This window comes from Electrona antarctica, assembly GCF_951216825.1.
Source record: "Electrona antarctica genome assembly, chromosome: 21".
NCBI lineage: Eukaryota > Metazoa > Chordata > Actinopteri > Myctophiformes > Myctophidae > Electrona > Electrona antarctica.
The window spans coordinates 26,474,970-26,492,087 of NC_136802.1; the positions used below are offsets into that span (position 1 = coordinate 26,474,970).

Here is a 17,118-nt window from a genome sequence, read left to right on the forward strand (position 1 = left end):
ACATTAAAAACACTTGGCCCAACTGTTACCACCATTGCCATATAGTTCAAAAGTACAATTTATTTAATTTTGACACTTGCACGTACCTCCACTACTGAAACAGTTCATAGATCGAAGGGACATGGTGACGGGTGACAGAGGAACAAGGGCAACTACCAGAGGGGAGTGCAAAGTGCCAACCAGATGTAGTGAATTTGTATTGTCATCATTTTTCGACCGCGGTCGAGATCGTGGATTTCACAATATTACGCCAGACTTCATTGCCATCCCCAGTTCCTGCTTACTGATGCATGTGTCCCTATAGCGATGACATCAGGGAACGACAGTTTTCTACCTCTGGTCTGGTTTGAGGCAGGACTCCAGAGAAGAAGGGAAGATATAACCTCATTGTCAGCTCTGTAGCAGTGGCCGGCAAACTGTGTTCTTCTGGATCGGACTAGTGAAGAAACACAGGGAAGGTTGCCGTATATTAGATTAGTCGATGGGTGGCTCTTCCAAGACAGATTTGCGCTCATTAGAAGGCGGGTGTAAGTGCCATCCAACCGTTTCTCTAGTTTGTATTGTAGTAAGTAAAACGGTCTTCTCGAGCCTCCCATCACTGGAACAGTCTCCCTACAGCAGTAGGCCTGAAGAGAGACCTCCAAAGTCTCCAACTATTTGACCTTCAAATTCAACCTGAAGAGGTGGCTAGTAAAAACAAATCAAATCTGTAATCATGAGTAATGATCTGCTCTATTTATCACTGGTGCGGTTCTACATACAGTCATACCCTGAACCATGTTTATTTGTCCTTGTATTGTATTCTACATGTTTTTGTATGTATTATCCTTTTTAAGAGCCTGCTCAGGGACTACAGATGGAAATGATCGAGCTAACTCTTGAGTCTGGCCCATTTACAGGGATGTGAAAACTGACGTGTAGATTAATGAGCATTGTCCCTGGTCAAATAATTAAAATGGAATACTGACACGCGTGTTTGTGTTCAAGTTTTGTGTTTGTGTTTCGAAGTCCACTAGTGAGGGTCACTGACCGACGGAACACGATGCAGCGATCATCACAACCGTCACATCTAGCAGAGAATCAAGACCTAATACCAGAGACAGACACCCAGCTGACCCACTGACCTACCAGATCTTCTGGACCTACCAGAGACATATCCTGACCCTCACACCAGATCTAGCAGACCTCACGTAGGGACGGGGAGTAGACCACGTCGAGACGAAAACATCTTGAGGTCGAATCATCGTTCGTCATGACAACGGAATATCACGACGAAGCCGGAGACGAGAGTAGCTTCTGGAACAAAGGTGTGTGCGTGTGCGTGTGCGTGTGCGCGTGCGCATGCGTTTGTGTGTTTGTGTGTGCGTGTGTGTGGGTGGGCGGGTGGGTGTGTGTGTCAACTTTCTACAGAAAGTTGACATTTTGCAGTTGCCGGTGTCGAGTCTGTCGGACCCACGGTTGTCCAGAACCGCCCCCCCAAAAAAGGCCTCTGCCCGGGCTCTGGACAGAGGCCCCTGCCCAGGCTCCATATATGGAGCTGGACTGTTCTGACGTCTGCATATTTGGGCATGCCTGACAAAGAACTCCATATATGGGCATAAAAGGGTCACAGACATAATATCTGGGTGGGGCATCCATTTCCAACTTGCGTCGTTCCAAGTAGGCCTCTCTACCGATGTAGAGAGGCCCCACGGGCACACAAGTAAATGAGGACATCATGTTTGGATGACTATTCAGGACAGGAACCTCTTTTGGGGTTTAGTTAGTTGTTCCTATATGTACAGTACATATCAACATAAATGTTTTGTAATTTTTTTTTAATACATTTTTGAAGTTTCTCAGAAAACTTGTTTGTGTCTATAACTGTAACTAAGTAGGCCTACATTTACTTAAAGTATACAATCTTGAGGTATTTGTTTACTTGAGTAAAACTTCCAGTAGTTTCACTTCTACTCCACTACATCTCAGATCCAAATATTGTACTTTTACACAACTACAATTATTTGAAAACTTGAGTTACTACTAGTTGCCTTTTTGGATTTGGATTATTAATACAAAACATGCATTAACCACTTCGGCCCTATATACATTTCGGCCATTTGGAAAATAGATCTATTTTCTAAACATTTTCATCATTTGAAAACTTGAAATGGGACATTCTGCCTATAAGAGTATAGGCTACTACTTTCTACTTTCGGTACTTTTACAGTAAGTGCATTTTGACACCAATACCTTCATACTTTTACGCAACTAAATTGTTTGCTTACGTGACTTTTATACTTGTTTAGCTGTAGTTATACATTGCTGTATTGATACTTTTAGATATGCGAGTACATTTTCCACTATTGAATAGGCTATGTTTGGATTCTCATTAAGTGAATGTATGGGGCAGCTTTCTAGGCACTATATACTATAGGCAGTATTTGGAGTTGCATCATCATGACCAGTAAAAGCACACCGCCCAAAAGCTGGACTTTAAGACAGTAAACTGACTGACCCCGTCAACCCCATACTGGGTTGACGGGGGGTCAACCCAGTATGGGTTGACACGCTAGCTGACACAAAACACTGGAATAAATATGTTGTAATGTTGGTGATGACCGCACTCCAGTTCTGCCACCAGCAGGATATGAACGTGGTAGTTATGCATATACTAAATTAGATATGGATGAACTCTATATGCTTTTTACTTTATACTGTTTTTCATTTGTTGTTTTACTGATGCTGCTTGCAGACAGAAAATAAATGGCAAATTAAACCTTGTTATTTGATTCATAGCAATGATTTGATTTCATTAGAAGCTGGCGAAAGAAGTTTCAACACAATATACTGTAACTTCAACTGTGTGTGTGTGTGTGTGTGTGTGTGTGTGTGTGTGTGTGTGTGTGTGTGTGTGTGTGTGTGTGTGTGTGTGTGTGTGTGTGTGTGTGTAGACTCTCGCAGCAACATGCTAACACAGTGTGTGTGTGTGTGTGTGTGTGTAGACTCTCGTAGCAACATGCTAACACAGTGTGTGTGTGTGTGTGTGTATGTAGACTCGCAGCAACATGCTAACACAGTGTGTGTGTGTGTGTGTGTAGACTCTCGTAGCAACATGATAACACAGTGTGTGTGTGTGTATGTGTATGTGTGTGTGTGTGTGTGTGTGTGTGTGTGTGTGTGTGTGTGCGCGCGCACTCTCGCATGCGTGCGTACGTGCGTGCGTGCAGACTCTCGCAGCAACAGGTTACAGGTGTTGTCCATGAGATGGAGGGTCAGAGAGGTTCTACTTCCTGTCATCGCTGCTGTTGTCATCCTGTCAATCATCATCAGTCTGGCTGTCAGCAGTGAGTATACACCAAGCCCCCAGGGAGGCTCTCCAGCGTTGAAGCACTCAGGCCCTAGTGGTTGGTGCGTGAACTGCAGGCGGAGCCGTGGATTCATGACGAGGAAACCCCGTGCAGCAGCTGGGCTTTAACATTGAGCGCTCGGTTGCACTTCCACACTTTGCGGAAGTAGAGGGTTCTTCCGGGTGCTTCAAAACACCATCCTATTATTACTCTATGGTATACACGCTGTCATGACCTGGCTCTGAGATCATGACAAAGAGGAGGAAGACACGGCTATTATAAGTGCACAAAGTAATATTTATTTACAATATAAACAATAATAATAACCATGTGGGGTATCAATAGTGTAGGTGAGTGGATGTGTGGTAAATGTAGTGTGGGGTGTTGAATGGTGCAAGCCAAAAGCTAAACTAAAGTGTTGCTGCCATCGGGAAGCGCGAGATGGGCGAGTGTGGCCGCAACACCCAGCCCTTTATAGAGGGCTGGGTATATACAGTCCCGCCCCCTACCAGAGCCTACAGTACGTATACAGTGGGCTACTGTAATACATGTTACCACTTGAACCGTCTGGACTTCGTAAACTGGACCTCAGTGGTATCTGTACCTGGGCCGCTTTTTCTGACACTATAAAGGGCACGTAAGTCCCCTAAACTCATATCAGTCTTAACCAGCCACATAAGTCCCCTAACCTCATATCAGTTTTAACCAGCCACGTAAGTCCCCTAACCTCATATCAGTTTTAACCAGCCATGTAAGTCCCCTAACCTCATATCAGTCTTAACCGGCCACGTAAGTCCCCTAACCTCATATCAGTTTTAACCAGCCACGTAAGTCCCCTAACCTCATATCAGTTTTAACCGGCCACGTAAGTCCCCTAACCTCATATCAGTTTTAACCAGCCACGTAAGTCCCCTAACCTCATATCAGTCTTATAACCGGCCACGTAAGTCCCCTAACCTCATCAGTTTTAACCAGCCACGTAAGTCCCCTAACCTCATATCAGTCTTATAACCGGCCACGTAAGTCCCCTAACCTCATATCAGTCTTATAACCGGCCACGTAAGTCCCCTAACCTCATATCAGTTTTAACCAGCCACGCAGTCAGTTGACAACACGCGTTGTCGCTGTCAAAACAGCTCCGTGATCAACTGCACAGAATGCAGCCTATACTGAGATCTTGGTAGATCAGCAGACGGATACTGAGAGCATTCAATGATCTGATTAAACGTGATTTTGTCCCTTTCGATGCATTGATGGCATTCAAAACGGGTGGATATTTTGGGGTAATGTTGCCTCCACAATAGTGACAATACATATATGTTGGGGACCGAGTGGAATTGTATCTGTTTCTTGGGCGTCCCTTATTATATGAACACCAGAGACCTGACCAGCAACCGTATACCGCCAAGTCCACAACGACCTAACTTCTCGTATGATTACATTTTTACACTGTAGTAGCAGACAGCTCTCTTCCCCAAATGCAACATCATGTCACCTTGAGTGTGTGTGTGTGTGTGTGTGTGTGTGTGTGTGTGTGTGTGTGTGTGTGTGTGTGTGTGTGTGTGTGTGTGTGTGTGTGTGTGTGTGTGTGTGTGTGCGCGCGTGCGTGTGCGTGCGCGTGTGTGTGTGTGTGTGCGTGCATTCCAGATGCTAGAACAGGAAACCGTTTGTCAGCGCTGGAGGAAACTCTTTCCCATGCAAACGAGACCCTGACCTCCTCCCTGATCCTGAGCACAGGTCGACGGTCACACACGCACGCATGCACGCACGGTCGCACACACACACTATCACTATCATTATTAATATTATTAATATGGTAACCTGGTATTGGTTCCAAACTGGCGTGGGATCCCGTCTAGGCCACAGGCCAAAAAAAAACAAAAAACACTCTGGTTCCGTTTTTTTGTTGTTCACTGCTTTGTTTTGGTTCCCTAAAACCCTTAAAAACTAGTAGTATAACTACTAGTTTAGTCTCACCAGTTGCTACGAGTTGAAATGAAAAATGGATACACCAAAGAAACTATTCCTATAAGCTGCTAAACTACGCCACATCAAGGGTTCTATTGGGTAGGCCAGCCATGCAAGTCCCCTAACTGTAACATCATATATCAGTCTTAACCGGCCACGTAAGTCCCCTAACCTCATATCAGTCTTAACCGGCCACGTAAGTCCCCTAACCTCATCAGTCTTAACCGGCCACGTAAGTCCCCTAACCTCATATCAGTCTTAACCAGCCACGTAAGTCCCCTAACCTCATATCAGTCTTAACCGGCCACGTAAGTCCCCTAACCTCATATCAGTCTTAACCGGCCACGTAAGTCCCCTAACCTCATCAGTCTTAATCGGCCACGTAAGTCCCCTAACCTCATATCAGTCTTAACCAGCCACGTAAGTCCCCTAACCTCATATCAGTCTTAACCGGCCACGTAAGTCCCCTAACCTCATCAGTCTTAACCGGCCACGTAAGTCCCCTAACCTCATATCAGTATTAACCAGCCACGTAAGTCCCCTAACCTCATATCAGTATTAACCAGCCACGTAAGTCCCCTAACCTCATATCAGTCTTAACCGGCCACGTATAGTCAGTTGACAACGTATCAGTTTTTTAATTATGATGCCCTTGATCGCGGGGAATTATTTTGGATAATTCTGGTTCCGGTTTGGTGGTTCTGCCCTGATGATGAAAAAAAACAGTGACTACAATTTCTGCTCCGAATCGGATCAGGAACCAGAAAATGGTATTGATCCCATCTATTAATCCCAGACTATAGTATAGAGGTAGTTAAATGGTATTGATCCCAGGCTACTGAGCAGAATGTTGAGGTTAGTTAGCTCTTTTCTTTGAAAGGCCTCTAATTATGCACATGTTCTTTATTGTATTGTCATTGTGTGTGTGTGTGTGTGTGTGTGTGTGTGTGTGTGTGTGTGTGTGTGTGTGTGTGTGTGTGTGTGTGTGTGTGTGTGTGTGTGTGTGTGTGTGTGTGTGTGTGTGTGTGTGTGTGTGTGTGTGAGACTGTGTGTGCGTGCGTGCGTGTAGGTGCATTAAAGGAGACCCACCGCATGCAGTTCGCTGTTGAGAGCAACAAAGACCAGCTGGCATCAGGTCCGTCCTACTAACATGTCCCCCATAGAAACAGTGGTGGTCCCAGGTCCGTCACACTAACATGTCTCCCCATAGAAACTAGTGGTGGTTCCAGGTCCGTCACATTAACATGTCCCCCCATAGAAACTAGTGGTGGTCCCATGTCTGTCACACTAACATGTCCCCCCATTGAAAATAGTGGTGGTTCCAGGTCCGTCACACTAACAGGCTAGAAACAGATGGAAGGAAAATACATGGTCACGTTACTATGGCGTGGCTATGACGCTCATCGGTGGCAAACCTCGCACCGGAAGTTCAATGAAATAAATTATGAACGAATGCGACGTTTGCGATCCGTAGTCGGGTCGCGGGGGGCAACAGCTCCACCAGAGAGCTCCAGACTTCCCTCTCCAGAGCAACATTATAGTGACTTCCTCCTGGTTGATCCTGAGACGTTCCAAGGCCAGTGAGTCGATGTAATCACTCCATCTGCGCCTTGGTCTGCCCCGGGGTCTCCTCCCAGTGGGACCTGCATTGAGGACCTCCCTATAGGGAGACGCCCGAGAGGCATCCTAACCAGATGCCCGAACCACCTAAGCTGGCTCCTTTCCAGAAGGAGCAGCGGCTCTACTCCGACCGAGTCTCTCCCGCGTGACTGAACTTCTCACCCTATCTCTAAGGGAGATGCCAGCCAACCGTCGGAGAAAACTCAAAGGTCTCAATCGTTCATAAATAATGTTTGTTTGTGAGCTGGTCCAGCCGGCTCCATCCACTGCCATGATGAATCTCATTTAACTAATCCACTGCCATGTATTTCATCAAACTTCAGGTGCGAGATTTGCCACAGAGGAGTGTCACACATGGCGCATCCCCACCCAGCGTCCAGTCACATGACTTCACGTCTCATCTGTTCCTTATAGCGTAATTGTCTCCACCAGGCCGAAGGCATGGGGAGAGAGTATGTTTTGCACTCCGTCCGTGTGTGTGTCCGTCCGTGTGTGTGTCCGTCCGTCCGTCCTTCCTTCCGTCCGTCTGTTACCAGCTAATCTCCGGCACCGTTAACCCGGTCTATGCCAAACTTTGCACACACACTCCCTGGATGCCAACGATGAACCTCTGCCCCACATTTTCCAGAACGGCCTGTTATAGCGCCACCATGAGGCAGCTTTTCACATGTTTTACCTAAAACTGCACCGATCTGCGTGAAACGTTGCATGCACACTCCCTAGAGGCCAAGGACAAACCTTTGACCTGCATTTTCCGCATCTGCCTTTTATAGCGCCACCAGGAGGCCGACTTTTGTAAAACACATTTTTTTATATTACTCCTCCAGATTCTGTCCAAAAATCTCACAAATCGTTACACAGTATCTCTATGGTCATGTGCTCAAGTCGGATCTGTCCGATATTTCATATTCCATCCGAATTGGCTATAATTGGCTTTCACAGTTTGCAAGATTGCCCCGTTTTGAACAAAAGCCTCAAATCATGAACGCAGCATGCAATTTACGTGACATCTTTCACACATTTTCTTACTAGGCTGAGGAACCCTTTTCACATTGGCCTGTTATAGCGCCACCAACAGGTTGATTTTTGCAAAACACATTTTTGGAACAAAATGCCTCAAATCATCCAATTGCCATTAAAGGCGTAGGACCCTTTTCCCTTTTCACATTGGCCTATTATAGTGCCACCAGGCACTCTGCATTTCCTCAACAAAATGAAGAAAATTGTTGCAAAAAACTAACAAACAAAAAAACATGTTTATATTACTTTATATTACCAAACATCTCACACAGTCCTATCCTCCTGGTGGAGACCTGTGCCCAGAAGGGCACTTTTTCTAGTTGTGACCTGTGTTTGTTGTGATGTTGCTGTTTTCAGTGGCGGATGCGCTGACCCGTCTGTCTGTTCTGGACGTTCTGAGTAGAACGGTTTCCAACCTCAAATGTTCCGTGGAACGACTCGTACACAACCGTACGTATAACAAACACACACACACACACACACACACACACACACACACACACACACACACACACACACACACACACACACACACACACATGCATGCGCACGCACGCACGCACGCACGCACGCACGCACACACGCTTTGGGCATTGTTGCACGTAAGAGACTCATTATTGCGCTGAATGATTGTTATATATAGGCCTGGAAATTGAGTTAAATATTCTGGAAAAGTTTTAGAAATCCAATGGCAAAAATGTGTGGGCATGGCCAGATGTCCCCCTTTGCGTGGCCCGTGGGCCAGTCCATCATTTCCAAAACTTTCCAGGCGTCCTATACAAATTGAGACCCTGTCCTGCATAGTGACAGCAGGCATCAGTGTTCAAATGCCCTGATAGCTTTCTGTTGTAAAGCACTGTCTCGTTGTCACTTTTCCTGCAAGATGTGTTTTTAAGACTGCTAAAATTATGTTCTCCCCGTGTCCCCTATAGGGTAGGTACCCTCACAAAAAAAAAAGAAGTAATCCTGGTCTCTAAACTGCCTCCCCCTGGCCAGCCGTGGCGCCTGATGGAGGGAAACTCCCCCCTGTCAGGTGTAAAGGAGCAACTTGGACACTCACGCATGAAGGAAGCATGAAGTCCGTTGCTCTCCCCAGGTTGCCGGAGGGTGTGTAGAGTCCAGGATCACATTAAGATAATTGACACAAATTGACACAGAGGTGACAAATGGGTTACAACAGTTTGGATCTGGTCACCTGACACACACATTGGGTGCAGTGAGACATTGAACTGGGAACCCTTGAACTGTGTGTGTGTGTGTGTGTGTGTGTGTGTGTGTGTGTGTGTGTGCGTTGCGTTGCGTTGCGTTGCGTTGCGTGCGTGCGTGCGTGCGTATAGGTACGGTGGTCCCGGGGTGTTGCCCGTTGGACTGGGAGTCACATGACGGCAGCTGCTACTACTATTCGACGGTGGGACGGACCTGGCAGGACTCCAGAGACTGGTGCTCCAATCAGGAAGCTCACCTGGTCATCATAACCACGCCCGAGGAGTGGGTGAGAGATGTCTGTCTGTCTGTCTGTCTGTCTGTCTGTCTGTCTGTCTGTCTGTCTGTCTGTCTGTCTGTCTGTCTGTCTGAATTTGTGGCAGCGGTGGCCGAACGGATAGCGGCGCGGTCTAGATACCGGAAGGTTCCCAGTTCGAATCAGCCGTCCGACACGTTAAAATTACCACCGCTGAAATGCCCTTGAACAAGGCATCAACCACTACGATGAAATGTGTTCTATGAGCAGGGCCTGGCTGGAAACAAGTTCTTGAGCTTAGCCCAGATACCCTGGGTAAATATAGATTTCATTTCATTTCATTTCACCTGTCTGTCTCTCTCTCTCTCTCTCTCTCCAGGAGTACGTCACCAACAGATTAGGCCACGGCCACTTCCACTGGGTGGGGCTGTCTGACGAAAGGACCGGCAAATGGGAATGGGTCAACCAGACGCCATACACCATGAACCGCAGGTGTGTGCGTGTGTGTGCGTGTGCGCGTGTGCGTGCGTGCACGCATGTGCGTGCGTGCGTGCGTGTGCGTGTGTGTGTTCATTGCTGTGATAGAGCACCGAAGTCTGACGTCACTTTCAGTAGAGGGCACCAACACACAGGTTTATAGGTTTTTTTATTTGTATTGAAATCTCCATAGGGCGATTTTATGTCGCTTCATATAAGAACTGTGTTTGAAAAATAAACCGACCACCCCGGCGTTTCTGTCAGGGGAGTGGCTGTGCGTCGTTAATGATGTCCATTCATATTTGATACAGCCAGTTTCTAGAGAAAATGGAATTAATGTGACCGCAAAAGCCTTGAAACTACATATGAATGCAATGTCGCTGAGCATATACGTTACGCCCAGCTGTCAACATATTGCGTTCCTGAGATTCCTCGTTGACGTAAGCTCAGCTGGTGGTGACTCGACTCGTACTAACCACGATACATTATATATCAATAAAATAAAAATAAAAATAAACGTAATTAACGTTCAGTTTCTGTTGTGCGACGGGCTGCGGGCAGAAGCAGCCTACCCGGAAATGTAGTCTCTGGGTTGTTTGGCTCGTTTCTAACGCTTATTTTGTTACTCTTTGGGTATATTTGTACATTTCCACCTTCAGTCGATGCTTCATATCCATATGAGTGAAAAGGCCGGGGTGATCGGTTTATTTTTCAAACACAGTTCTTATATGAAGCGACATAAAATCGCCCTATGGAGATTTCAATACAAATAAAAAACCTATAAACCTGTGTGTTGGTGCCCTCTACTGAAAGTGACGTCAGGACTTCGGTGCTCTATTTCAGGGACATTTAACCACTTGAACTAACCACTTGGCAGGGACTTTAACCGATTTTATTAATTACAAAAAACAATAACGCGGTTATTTTAGAAATGTACGCATGTACGCAAATGTACGCTTAATTTTTGCACCACATAACTCTTTCTCATTGGACAAATTTCAGGCGTACCGGCGATCATACACACAATTGGGAGAACGGAGAAGAAACCGATCAGACCACTTGTCTTGGCCCAGTGGATGATGGGAAATGTATATTAAAAAGAAACTCACTCATTGATTCACTTGTATACCAAAATCCGTTTCAATTGAAAGAAAAACTTCTCGGGTGAAATATTGATATGCGATTAAAATGTGATTAATTTAGATTAATAGATATTTAAAAAAATGAAACGAGTCCCAGCCCTAGTTCTAATACAGCCAGAAAAAGTCCATTCCAGCTCAAAAAAAGTCCATTCCGCTCGGGAGAAAAGTCTGTTCCAGCTCCCAGCTCGGTTAGGTAGCGTGCCTCACTAAATCATTACTACACCACCAACCCCATCATCCTGGAATCCAACCTCGCTGCCACCACTATTTTTCCAACCATGTGTTGTTTTCGTCGACTAAAACTAAGACGAAAAATGTTCGTCGACTACCTTTTCCCACTGACGAAAACTAGCCTAAATATATTGACAATTTCGTCAACAAATAAAAACTAGACTTTAATGTTAGGAAGGGACTAGTGGACAAGATATCCAGTATAAGTAATTTTACACTTGGTTGCATGCTGAAAATAGCTGATCTACAAGCTCACAACGTGTCGCAGCGCAACGCGTTATGAGCTTGTAGATCTGCTATTTTCAGCAAGTTAAAAAACAGTCATTACGACGACATCAAGGCCCACCAAAATACATTTTAGTCGACTAAATCAACTGTAGATTTAGTCAACTAAAATCTTATGGTATTTAGTCGTCTGAAAACTAAAACATTCCAGGTCACTAAAATGTGACTAAAACTAAATGAAAACTATTCAAGGGACTATGACTAAAATTAAAACTAAAATTAATAAAATTTGCTGCCAAAAACAACACTGTTTCCAACAACCGCAGGCTATTTTCTTCGGCGATAGAGTCTAGTTTCGGAGTCTCAAGCGAACTTTAGCTGCGAGAGGCACCGCCGAGCGGGGCCGTCCATATACTATCACTCTATAGGCCAAATTCCAATACCCAAAATCTCGGCCACTCGCTCACTCACACTGACCTGCTGAAATATGTGACCATCTTGTGGACTTCACATAACTTACATGGAGGTCTTTAAATATGTGGCCTAAATACAGCTATGTGTTGAACTCTGCTAATAAACAAACAAATTTATATTCGGACACTGACATATTATATGTGATTGTCTACAGACTATACACGATTGTCACATATTTCAGCAGGTCACCAATTTCACCGTAACACTGCCACACTGGAGTGACCGAGTGGCCGAGATTTTGGGTATTGGAATTCAGCTTTAGAGCGCTACAAAGTACAACACTGTTGCGTAAAGACCCGCCCCCGCCTGCCTCTCATTGGCCCCCTCCTACTAGAAGAATTAGGTGCCCGCGGGTCGGAGCGGAGCATTCTCAGCCTCAAATATAATCTTCAAACTAACTATACCAGCCAACTTGCTAGTATAGTGGTCTAATTACAAAACTACAAATCCACACCTCCCGGGTTCAAAACCTGCTGCCATCAAAATTGTTCCAACAACCGTGGACCAGGGGCGTTAAGAGAAAAATGGAGGCAAATATGCAAATACAAATTAGCAAAGAACTCCATATAACTGCGGAAATTGAGGAAAATAGGCCAAAAAAGAGGCAATTTACCGCACATAACCGGAAAAACACAGGCATGCATGTTGCACGTCGTGAACTTGCCATACCTTAGCTTTCGCTGAAATTACGCCATCTCTAAGCGAACTTGAGCCACGGCGAACATCACCGAGCACGCTAAAGCGAGCGAGTTGCCGTGTCGACACTGTCGAGCGTTGCGAAGTTCGCTAGAGAGCCGACTCAGCCCTGTTCGAGTTGCGACCTGATATGGACAGAATAGTAAATGATTACCCGCCCGCAATGCCAACATCACGCAATATTTATTTCCCACCACGAAGTAACCTGGCCTCAGAAGTGTTCCCAGACTATCCACCTCGGAGGTGGGTGCGGGGGCCAGAGGAATGGGGAGGCGGGGCGCGGGAGAGTGCACAGCCAACTGCTATGCGAGACCAAGCCCCCAGTGAGGCTCTCCAGCGTTGAGGCGCTCGGCCCTAGTGGTAAGAGAGGGGACTGCAGGCGGACCCGTGGAGTTATGACGAGGAAACCCCGTGCAACTGGGCATTAACATTGAGCGCTCGTTTGCACTTCCGCATTTTGGACGCCAACATTTTGGCGTCCAAATCAAGTAGAGCGTTCTTCCGGGTGCTTCAAAACGCCACTGAGCAACTGAAATGAATAGCGAGGGGGGCGGGACTATCGCTCCGGTTCAGTCTCTATCCTTTTAACCCATTTAGACCTGAGGACGCATCTGTGTCATATTATAGCTTTTAAGCCAAGCTACAAATGAACTAGGTCACTTCCTGTTTTTCCTGTTTCCAGACACTGGATGCCCAACCAACCAGATAACTGGGAGTTGCATGGCTTGGGCGGGACCGAGGACTGTGCGCATTACCATAGCAACGGAAGACTGAACGACATCCACTGTTCAACCAGGATGAGATTTATCTGTCAGAAACACAACAACTAACACACGCACGCACACACGCACAGACACACACACACTCACATTTGAATTATTTTATTTGGATCTGCAATAGACCCAAACACTGATCAGAATTAGGTTACATTATATGGTCCATATGGCTGATATTTCATAAGTTTGGATGTAAAACAAGTGTCCATATACAAATCAAATGGGCAGCCTATTTCAAATATAGTGACAGTTTTTCTAATTTCATTGATGAACACAATATCTGGGGTATTCTGAATATCTTGTAGTGAATTGACATGTGTGTCATTGTGATCAAACTATCTATCTGTCTATTTTTACAGTGCTGTGTTTATACATTCTTGTTGTCCTGTCCTGTACTCCTCTGATCTTGTCTGAGACAAGGTCCAACACACACACACACACACACACACACACACACACGCACGCACGCACGCACGCACACGCGCACGCACGCACGCACGCACGCACGCGCACGCGCACTCAATCAGTCACTCACACAGTCACTCACACATTCACTCACACAGTCACTCACACTCAATCAGTCACTCACACAGACACACAGTCACTCACACTCAATCAGTCACTCACACAGACACACAGTCACTCACACTCAATCAGTCACTCACACTCACACAGTCACTCAAACAGTCACTCATGTACACGCATGTGTGTGAACCCCCAAATGTATGTATTTGGCCACGGACCACCATCCAATTTTTTGTTGTTGTTATTTTTGTAACATTGCGCTTGCTGTGAGCTTGTATCTGCTATTTTTCAAATAGCCAAAATATACATGGATTTAATACAAAGTGATTGTAACTCATTGTACTGGACGCGACATACCAAAGCCTACACGGGTTGTGCAGTCGACACGCTGTGATTGGCCAGTCGCTGTGATTGACAGCTTAAACCTAACCCTAACCCTAACCTCAGTAAAACTATACCTAAACCTAACCCTAACCCTAACCTTAACCTCAGTAAACCTAACTTGCCCGGGGGCGTGGTTATAAGCACAACCCGTGTAGGAATTAGTATGTTGCGTACTGGACATGTGTGGGGACCTAGCCTGGCATGGCCAGACTATAGTATCATGGTCTGGTCTTCCAGACTATGGGGACCCCCTGGAACCCTGGGGCTTTGTTACATTATGCCTTTAACGCTTCACAACGTTCCATATCGCTACACCTCATCTCTAAATGTGTGGTTATGTCTGTATTTGTGATGTCACAGTGACAGTTTGTCCATCCAATTTGTGCGCTCCAATAAAATGTATGTATTTGCCTGTGAATCTTTGCGTTTACTCATTATCCCCACGTAGATATGCACAGTCGTGGAAAAAGTACTCACATGTTTTACTTAAAGGAGAATTCCATACCAGAAGGCTTTCTTACCTTTATTTGTAGTTGTTACGTCCCCACCAAAGAGGTCCAGGTGTTGTTTGTGTTTGTGCAAAAGCGCATTATTGGCTATTTCCCCTACCATAAGCCCTCAATGAATTGAATTGAATTGAATTGCATTGAATTGAATGGGGCATTGGGGTGTTGTGCTAATTCACTTATTTCCATCGCTCAAAAATATATCCTCTCTTCATAATGCAAATAGTATCCCAAGCAGCACACTTTACTACTTATTTCGATGGAAATAAGCGAATTAGCACAAAAACCCAACCCCCATTGAGGGCTTATATTAGGGGAAATAGCCAATAATGCACTTTTGCACAAAATAACACCTGGACCTATTTGGTGGGGACGTAACAACTACAAATAAAGGTAAGAAAACATTCTAGCATGGAATTCTCCTTTGACAATACTGCAATGTAGAACTACTCCGTAAAGTAAAGGTCCGGTAATAAAAATGTAATAAAGTATTGGTATAATAGGTATCAAAATGTACATCGATGGGGAATCCAAGCTAATAGAAGCCGCAGGCTTTCTATTCCTGAAAAGTTGCAATGTGATAATGGAAGCCATTGTTCTCACGATAATACAAATCAATATATTTAAATATATTTATATAGTTTTCAAAAAAGATCCACCTAATGATGATGTCACCGGTGGGTGGACTGGTTTCTGAACTGCCCAGTGCCCACAGCCCTCCCATGAGACACAGACTGAGTAGGAAAAAAATGTGGCATTTTTATCATGAACATTAGTGAGATATGAAGATAGGTTGAAAATTGGTGAAGTTGGCTGGCCACCAGGGAGAGCAATTTCCCCCTTTGCTCCCACCTAAATTTGCCTGTTGTATTAGAGTTAGATTTCACGAGGGCCCCAGGGGCAGCCTATCTTTTTTTTTTTGGGGGGGGGGGGGGGGGGCACACTACATACATTTAACAATTGGGTTCAAGGTTAATTTTATTAGTGTCCCTGAAGGGCAAATGGTCATCAACAGCCAATGAAGGTCCCCAAGGAGCCCTTTGCAGGGCCTAAAACCCAGTACCGCGCAGTCCAGTTTCCCTGAAGGGCCCCTGAGGGCCAAGGGCCGGGGCCTGGGCCAATGGCTAATTAGACCATTGTAATGTAACAGCTCTGAATGATACACATCATTTATATTATGTTCCCTTTCAACTGTACATACATCATTTTGTTTTGATTGTAATTGCTTTTGGTTTGGCAACGTTACGTTGCAGTTTGAACAACGTTTCAAGCAGCCAGGCTATATATATGTGGAACGAATTAAGATGGAATAAAGAAAGAAAGAAATATGTAATAAAATACAAAATTATTCAGTGTATATGGAATAAACAAACACAAAATACAACACAATTCACAGTATTAAAACTGTAACTTTATTGATAGTTGTGCTGCTCCTTTTCTCTATCTCTCTCTCTCTCTCTCTCTGTGTGTGCGCGCACGTGTGCGTCCGTGCGCGAGAGTAATAATATCTTGTGAAACTATAAAAAGATTGTGCATTTTCTGTCAGAGAGTCCATATAGGAGAGGTTAAGCTTGGTATAGACTAGACTTGGTATAGACTTTTGAAAGTTGACAGCAGTACTTCAATGTTTTTGCATTTACTTAACATTCATTTTATACTCTCAAGAGTTAAAGATCTATATAAAGGGACCAAAGGGTCCATTTGGTTACCTATACTAACTCTCTCCATCATTTAGCTGAGGACCACCTGGAACCACCTGGGCCACTGGTTGGCAATTCGAAACTGGCCCCCGTAAAATCTGAATCCCCCCACCGCCCCCCCCCCCCTTTTCCCCTCACTGTATATGTTTCTTTTCCCTTTTTACCTCCTTTATGATGAATTCCTGTTCTGTTCTTTGACTATATAGTAGTGTCTATCTGTACGTCTCTAAATGTTTTGATGAATTGAACATGGTGGACCCTCTTGTAAACAAGTGTAATGCTTAATTGGGTCGTCCACTCACAGTTAACAGTCTTTGTATTGAGTTTGTGATTGAAATGTACTGTAATTCTGCAAACTGTTAATAAATATTTAAATCAATCAATCAAAGAACCTCTCTCTCTCTCTCTCTCCCTCCCTCCCTCCCGCTCTCTCTCTCTCTCTCTCTCTCTCTCTCTCTCTCAGTGCAATCTCTATGTCTCTCTACCCTCAGACGTGGCAGCGGATTCACCAGAAAACTTTCAGGAACTTTCTGAGACCAAAAGAAAAATCACTGCATTCCAGTTGTCCAGCCTCTGATTGGTCGAG

The 17,118-nt window shown here is 45.1% G+C and overlaps 1 protein-coding gene across 1 annotated transcript; it reads left to right on the forward strand.

Moving 5' to 3' along the window:
• Window positions 1-1,252: 1,252 nt before the first annotated feature.
• LOC306914304 (C-type lectin domain family 10 member A-like) lies at window positions 1,253-13,471 on the forward strand (the record flags this gene model as incomplete). The annotated part of the gene is made up of 7 exons (XM_079491301.1): window positions 1,253-1,307; window positions 3,210-3,326; window positions 6,367-6,432; window positions 8,295-8,387; window positions 9,275-9,429; window positions 9,776-9,888; window positions 13,324-13,471. 7 exons carry the CDS (start codon window positions 1,253-1,255, stop codon window positions 13,469-13,471), a joined length of 747 nt encoding a protein of 248 aa, XP_079347427.1.
• Between the last annotated feature and the right edge of the window lie 3,647 nt (window positions 13,472-17,118).